This window comes from Marmota marmota, unplaced genomic scaffold (assembly GCF_001458135.2).
Source record: "Marmota marmota marmota unplaced genomic scaffold, marMar, whole genome shotgun sequence".
Taxonomy (NCBI): Eukaryota; Metazoa; Chordata; class Mammalia; order Rodentia; family Sciuridae; genus Marmota; species Marmota marmota.
Window position 1 is genome coordinate 37,643,067 of NW_025999990.1, and position 8,344 is coordinate 37,651,410.

Sequence of the window (8,344 nt, forward strand, 5' to 3'; positions counted from 1 at the left end):
TGTAAATCAATGGATGTGTAACTGATGTGATTCTGCAATCTGTGTATGGGGTGAAGGTGGGAGTTCATAACCCACTTGAATCAAAGTGTGGAATATGATATGTCAAGAAATTTGTAATGTTTTGAACAACCCACAATAAAAAATTAAAAAAAAAATAATAATAGGGACATTATGATATACTTTTACATAAAACAGAAAAAGCTCTAGAAAAAGTCAAAAAATAAGAGAAAAGGTGCAAATATCTACATTAGGACTATAAATGGAACTATACCTACAGCTGCAAAAGAGATCTTTAGAATCAGAAGAAAATCCTATGAACAACTTTGTGCCTATAAATTAGACAACTAATGGGAAATGATAATTATTTAGACAAATGTAATTTTCCAAAGGTGATTTTTAAAAGAAAGTAAGATATTGGATCAGCAAAACCAAACAATGTTCAAGTACACACACACACACACACACACACACAGAATGTAATCTATAACAAAATCAGCATTGAAAATCAGAAGTAAAATATTAGATTATAAAATAGATTTGAGTGCATGTTAGCTCTATCAGATGGATACCTTACAATGTACACAAAAGTAAATTCCAGGTAGATTCAAGTATTTGATATGAAAAGCAGAACTTTCAAACTTTTGAAAGGAAACATAGAAACATAATTTTATGATTTGAAAACAAGGAAAGTTATCTTAAAAAATCATGAAGGACCCAGATGTAGCTTGATATTTCCCATTTTCTCTTCTGGGAGGGTCTCGGAAGGAACTATATCAAAGGGCTCCCTGAACCTCTGGCTTTTACTTGTACTTAACAAATGGGAGTCGCTGACAGGTCTAAGGGCAGGAGGAATTTGAGTATGGGCTAGTTATCCTTCCACTTGCTGTCTCCAGATTCCAGAAATAGCTTTCTGCTTTTCTTTCTTCCCTTCTAGAAGCAGGTGCTGTTACTTGTTTTGGGGTACTTGCTCTATCTCTTGTTGGTCTCTCTAAACCCTGCCCACATCTTTGTAAATGTTCTGTTATTAAACTCTCCAGAGTTTAAATGTGACTATATCATGTGCTTTCTTTCAATACTCCAGCTGATAAATCATAAAGAATGATAAAACAGATTGAAAACTTTTGCATGATAAAACAACACCAGTGAATGAAGGAAAAAGGGAACAGATGGAAGAAAAAGTTACAAAGAGGGAGATCTTTGTCACACCAATAAAGACAATGAATTCGTATCCAAAATACATAAAAACTACGCATCTATAAGTAGGGAAGACATACAACAAGGAAATTCATAGAAGTTAAAACCAGAATGGCAAAAGGCAACACAAAATGAACAAACAAAGAGAATTGCTAATTTTCAAGCCCTACAGAACCTCTGGTCCTTGTTACATCTTATCCCTACCCCTGGGCAGCTGTGGTTCAGAAATGAATGGGAGATGAGGTGCCTGAGTCCATCAGGGTCAATACCTGTCTAGAAGCTTGTCGGGGAGTGAATGCAAGGACTTGCTTGGGGATTTCCAGAGGAAAGTGTCCCTGGGTAAATACATTAGTGATTAGACCCCAGTGGGGGAGCTGGTGATGGAGCTCCCTTTCACAGAAACCTGGGAAGGATGGAGAGAGGGGAGAAGACTCTTGTTCTGCAGAGCCATGTGTGCTTGGGGACAGAGGTAGTAAACTTGTCCAGGGAAGGCAGTGCATTGATGGACTTCATCACTGAGAACCTTTATTTGCTTGGGATGGGTAGGAAAGAGATGGAGAATGTTGTAGCTACTATGGGAGACAGAGAAGGCATGCACTGCAGAGGTGCCCCCAAGGGTGAGGACTGGGAAGAGGGCCACGAAGCTGGAGTTTCTTGTATGCCTAACTGCCTGCCTCATTTGGTCTCATCCCCAGCCTTCCCTGAAATCCCACCACTCCCTCCCTAAAATCTGAAACTTCTGCCAAACTCAGCAACTTCTAATATCCTTTTCTGTAAATTGCCCATAGCTAGTAATTTATCTCTATACTGAAGTCCCAAAATACCTCTGTTGATAGCCATGATTATTTAAAAGAATAAATTTTAAAGTGTTGGGAGAAAGATAATGGAGTGAAGCAATTATCTTTATATTTCTTTTCCTAATTGTGAGGGATAAATCAATAGGCTATGCAAATAAAACTAAATATGTATTTTTAACAGAGAACTGTAGATGCTATATTTCAGTATTTTAATAGTCTCTACTCCTCCATTTGGAGTTTAGGACTACAGCTTTACAAAGACAACTATAACATTTACTCATCAATTACCTGAATTCTGTTATTGGAGCTCAAAATTCAATATGCAATGCATGGTTAAGTACCTCTTAGGTTGTGTCCATGACTGGGAAGAAGAGGTTGCACAAAGTACAGGAAGCCTTTAGCCATAGAAACACTATAGAATGTTTGGACATAAAACAGCATTATTCCAAGTAATTTCAATCTCCAGTAGTCTGCACTTTTTCTGCAGGCTTGGAGGCAGATGCATGATCTTCAAATAGGTGTGTTTTCCCATCACAACTGACCCTCAGGTTTGCTTAGAGCAATACGGCTGCTTCCTCTGCCTCACCTTTGTTTAATGAGAGCCATTTCTTCACACCAATGTTGGGTTAATGGACTGAGATGGGAGAAAATCAAACGTATCTCTGCGTTTTACACCAGATTGCCTTTCTGCCTTGTGGCTTTAATCATTCAATCCTACTCACATCTGCCATAATCACAGTTATGGCTTTTCCCCTGTCTGTCTTCTCACCCAGGAGGGTATGTCAGGGTATGGCAACGTCTCCGGAAGAAAGGCAGGGCAAATCCTTAATCTTTTTCCAGCATCGTAGGTAATAATTTTCCTCTGCAAACCCCCAAGGAGTCTTTTTTTTTTTTTTTGGCTCTTACACCCACCATTCTCATAGGTTTGTGGCTCTGTGCTGATTTATGAGTTTTCTTCTATCCTTTCTCTTCTGAGATAAGTTTTAATTATGTAGACAGATTGTAAAAGTCTCTTTCTTCATGTAAACAACTATTTCTTTGTTCGTAGTGGATTTTGTCCAAATGGCTTCCTCCTATCTGAAACTTCTTACATACCCAGGAATTATGTCTGTTCATGGTTTAACTGTGGGATAAGGGTAGAGAGAACTGGCTTCTTTCCACAGTTTCCCTGGGGATTCAATCTTCAATCCCTAGCACTGCAAATCTCCCTTGGGACCTTTGTTGCATATGTCTTGAAAGACCATCATATTTTATTTTTGATTCAATACAAGAGCAAAGGATCACTTATCAAATAAGCAGTATGGTAATGCTCTCACTTCTCCTTATTTAAAAACCTCTTTTCTTACCAAAATCAAAATTCAAAATACTTGAAATCCTTAAAAGTACTAGTGAAGTCCTTAAGAGTTACTCCTGCCCCAGGGACTCTAAGTGGATTTGAAAACATGCCTCAGATACGTTGATGACCATACCTCTTTATTGTGGCCCACATAGTAGTTAAAATATAAAGAAATTATAGGAAAAATATTTTTAAATGAGTATTTGAGATGTGACATTTTTCTTGTTCTGCATAAATACTTTTAAATGTCGGGTGAATGTTTTTCCTAATCAGATCATTCTAATTACCTGAATTTCGGTGAATGTGCACAAATGCACTGGCATTTTATGTGAGCTCATGTGTGTTCATATTTTTCTAAAGGGAGCTGTTTGCATTTTTTATTAGATCTCAAAAATGGATGTGACTTAAAAAATAAATGGTTAAGATTACATTGAATGAAATTGTTCTGAAAGAAAAGCATCTCAGTATTTTTAAAAATCAAGTAAACTTTTATTACTAAGGGAGATTTCTGGATTCTGAGATAGATTTCAGTAATTCTAAGCTACTGTGGGAGGGGTCCTTGACCTCTGACTTTTAAAATTGATCCTTTTATGCCTTTGGTGATTTTTAAATTCACCATGTAAATTTGAGAAATTATGCTACTTTTATATAAAAAGGAAATGTTAGATTAAACTCCCCATTTTTTATTTATATGAAGCCAACCCTTCTTATTTGTGAATTACACCAAAGTGGGATGAAAAATATTTGGAAAGAAAAAAAACTGTGACTGTAATGAACATGTACAAACTTTTAATTTTCATCATTATTTCCTTAGCAATACAAGTACAACAACTATTCTTATACTATTAACATTGCATTAGGTATAATAAGTAATCCAGAAATGATTTAAAGTATACCAGAGAATGTGCTTTAAGTTATATGTAAATGCTATGTCATCTTCTATAAGGGACTTGTGTATCCTCAGATGCTGGTATCCACTTGCATCTTGGAAGCAACCACCTTGAACAATTATATTTTGTCTGATAGGAAGTATTTTCCTACATTCCACAAACATATTTTTCAAGACCAGTCTTCAGCAATCCATTCAATGCTATTCTTCCTTTCTCTTGAAATCATCTTAACATAACCCTAAATGCAATTTTACTTTTACAATACAAAGAGCTTAAGTTTGGCCAAAGTTTGCCTAATTTATGTTAGGGTGTTATTTATTAACTGTAGGATGATACATTACTTAGATAAAAGAATGCAATAGTAAACTGCCCTCCTACAGAGATCTACTTTATTCTAACCTGTCTTAAGAGCATGACATTGCATATAAGTCTTCAGTGTTATCCATATGCTGCAAATTTTTATCATAGTTGGATATAAATGCCATCAGTCACCTAAAACATGGATTTTGTTTTAAATTCTAGGTTACTTCATGGAATGGGCCTTCAGAGGACCCCAAAAGATTAAAGTTTTATGGAAAAACAAATCATGCAATCTTCAATGAGGAGAAAGATAGCCATCTGAAGTGGTCATGAACCCCAAGCAAGTCTTCCTCTCTGTGCTGATATTCGGAGTAGCAGGGCTGCTCCTCTTCATGTATTTGCAAGTCTGGATCGAAGAGCAACATACAGGTAACATGTGAACTTTTTCTTTTTCTATTTTAATCATAATGCAGCAATGACCCTTTTCAATTAAATAAGCTGTGATGCTATAGTAAGTCAATTTTCTCCAACATTATCAACAACAAAAAATGACTTACAAAAATGCAATTCTTATCTCCTAAAAGAAAGTAAGATCATACCACTCCAGAGGTCATTTGCTTGGAGGTTTAATACTTAAAATATTTGTTATGTCAGTGGGAACAGCCTGGCCCCTTGAACCCAGCATAGATATCTTTTAGAGAATTTACCTGCAAAAATATAGCATTTCTTCTATCTCTGGTCTATCTACCAAACATCAGGCACAAACCTAAAGGAGGAGCTAATGTACAAAACAAAACAAAACAAACAACAACAAAAAGCAACTCTCTCCTAACTTTTTCTTAATTCTTTCAATACTTTGTGTTGATAATTCACATTGACACAGAAATTCTTTAATTCCTATATTTAAAGCAGGGGCTAACAAACTTTTCCTGTAAAAGACTATGGGAAATATTTTAGGCTTTGCAAACCAGACCATTTCTATCATGTCTACTCAGCTCTGCAAATGTATCACAAAAGCAGCCAGAGTTGATAAGTAAACAAATGGACCAGGCTGTGTTTCAATAAAACTTTATTTAAAAAACTGATGGTGGACTAGATTTGGCCCACAGGCAATAGCTTACTGAACCCTGCTATGCTCATCTTGTATTTTTTTTCATTCAGTTATTAGCAATTGCTGCATATTAGAAGCATTCGATTATGTTTATAATGATAGTACTATTAATAAAGGAAATATCCTAGAGTATCACAGAAACATAAATACTCTGCTGTTGTAAAATTTACTTGTTTTCCATTGTTAGAAATAGACTGTGGTTTAATGACTATTAAGGAAAATATAGTAAAAACAGAATGACTTCTTAATCATCTCTAATTGTGAAAAGAGATTGCTTATAATTATTTTCTAGAGAATCTATAACATTGTCAAAATGTGTTTTTTATTCCCATTATAATTTAATATGAACTATAAGATTGTACTAACTTTTCTATATTACTGAAAATTTTTATCATAATAACTGATGATACTTAATGAAACCATGTATGATAAAATATATGGGACCAATTCCTCCTGAAAGATAATTCCTGGTAGAGATCCTGTCACACAGTAGCCTCCAAAGGGTGTATGTTGAATGAATGAATAGATTGAAACTCACCATAGACTTAGGCTGGGATGCAATAAAGGAGAAAGAATCAAAGGTTGCCATATCAGGAGGATAGCTAATATCATCGTCTCATACAAAGTTTACAAGAGGAGTATCATAAGACTCAAATACACAAAGGAAAATATGTTTACATATGTAGACTAATATAGGGGAGAAATGTGGTTTATCTGTCAGAGAGAAACTAGATGGTACCTGAGGAAACAGTTAAGTCATACAATAATACCCATAAATAGAATACAGTTGACAAAACATATTCATAGGCATTGATACCTAATATTTATTGAGAGCTTAATACATACTAAATGTTGGCATATTTTTTTTCTAATCTCATGATATTTTGCTAGATGGGTGATATTCTGTTGTACAACTAAGAAAACTGAGGCCCCAGTGGGGTAAGGAACTTGAGGCCTCATACTGGTAGGCCTTGGTACAGAGGGAAAGCCCACCTTTGAACCTGGGTTGTGCCACTATGAGGTCTTGTTTGTACCCTGTCTCAACCTCTGTGAAGAAAGGGGAAATTTTCTGCCGGTCTATAGTACAGATGAAGCCATGGAGGGATTTAAATGATGTGCATACAAAGCTAAGAGTTTTCAGTATGACCCACACCCAGGTCTTCCTACATGTCATGAATGCTGAGTCTCCTTACTGAAACAGTGGATAAGACAGATGTAGAATAAGTGTAACCGTGTAAGTAGAGATGTTTCAAAAATCAATGAAATTGGTGAATTAAGCAACATACAATACATAGGTGTGTAACCTCTGCTGCAAGTCGAAATCTTAATTTGAGTTCATTGTCTCTACAAGCTTTGGAAAGTTATTGTCCTAGGCTAAGATTACCTAATAAAACATTTACCATTTATCCTCTTAATTTTATTTGTGGTTTTCCAGAAGCACTTTCTTGGATTCTTAATATATTTAAATGGTCTATATATAATGATTCCCAAGCTACTCGTGACAATCAGCATAAACCTTAAACTCATGTTTTTACTGAAGAAAATCTGCATTATTCTTCATGAAGACTTCTGTCTGAGCTCTGCCCACAGAAGGCCAGGGACTTGTGGGTATTATACAGTTTCCTAGACAGAGCGGTAGCTCGATATTTTATATATGTTTTAAATAACACCAGGAGCATCAGGCATTTTTAAAGGCAATCTGTTTTTAGACATAAAATATATGAATTTGTGCTTCCATGTTAAATTAAAAATTGAAAAATCTGTCTTTTGGATACTTAAGAACTGTCATGCAAAGAAACTTATCAGATGAGCTGGTTTCAGCTCCTGAAACTTCCTATAAGTAATGAAGGATTTAGGATTGGAATGGTTTTGATTCAATGTACATTTCACTTACATGTAAGAACTTTTATGTTCTTGTCATACCTTTCATTTAAGGCTTTTAAAATCTAAGATATGGACTATTTTTCTCCAAGCATCCTTGGATTTCCTGAGCTTTTTCTATCAAAATAAAATGTTTTAAAATTCCAAAATAGATCTTTAAAATGATATGCTCTGATATGCAAATAGAGATTATAAAGAGATATTCTTTCAGAGATGAAGGGGAAGATGTATGGCAGAGAAATTAAAATCTGTGCAGTTGTGCAACCTAGTTCCATATACCCATTTTTGATAAAAAATTAAATGATCCATTTCTTTGTGCTGTGTATCAATGTAATTATGAATTTTATTTCAAAAATTTATTTGTAATATTTAAGAATACAAGTTTTCCATTCAGACAGATATGAAGAGCTCAGATGTCCTATGTGTTAGCTTTGTGACTGAGCAAATATCTTATCCTTTCTAAGCCTCAGTTTCCTCATCTATGTAATGAGGTTAATAATTTCTACATAGGGTTGCACTGAAGGTTAAAAGACCAGTGCTTGCAGAGCACTCAGCATGGTGCCTAACAAGCAGTACGTACAATGAATGCGGCTGGTATTATCATCCTAGAAAGATGCAGAGCTTGTTCTGAGTTCTCATATTAAGACTCAGTCATAATTCAAGAATGCTAAATTGTGCCCAAGCTTGGGCCTTGACTTATGAAGAAATAAGAAAAAAGGAAAAAGGCTCAGTTCCAACTCAGGTTAAAATGCAATATAACTAGCCCAATGCCAATCTGGTTCCTAGTACAGAAGTCAGAGGGAGAATTGCATGCAGGTTGGGGGCGGGGGGGGGT

The 8,344-nt window shown here is 35.4% G+C and overlaps 1 protein-coding gene across 6 annotated transcripts in view; it reads left to right on the forward strand.

Moving 5' to 3' along the window:
• Chst9 (carbohydrate sulfotransferase 9) overlaps window positions 1-8,344 on the forward strand; it is a 246,081-nt gene that overhangs the window by 30,252 nt on the left and 207,485 nt on the right. For 4 of the 6 annotated variants that reach the window (XM_015482252.2, XM_048806395.1, XM_048806396.1 and 1 more), the window contains exon 2: window positions 4,740-4,946. In XM_015482252.2, coding sequence (XP_015337738.1) covers window positions 4,847-4,946 — 100 coding nt within the window. In that variant the 5' untranslated portion in view covers window positions 4,740-4,846. Of the gene's footprint in view, window positions 1-4,739; window positions 4,947-8,344 lie in introns of those variants that run through there. The other 2 variants (XM_048806397.1, XM_048806398.1) reach the window with 1 other exon arrangement.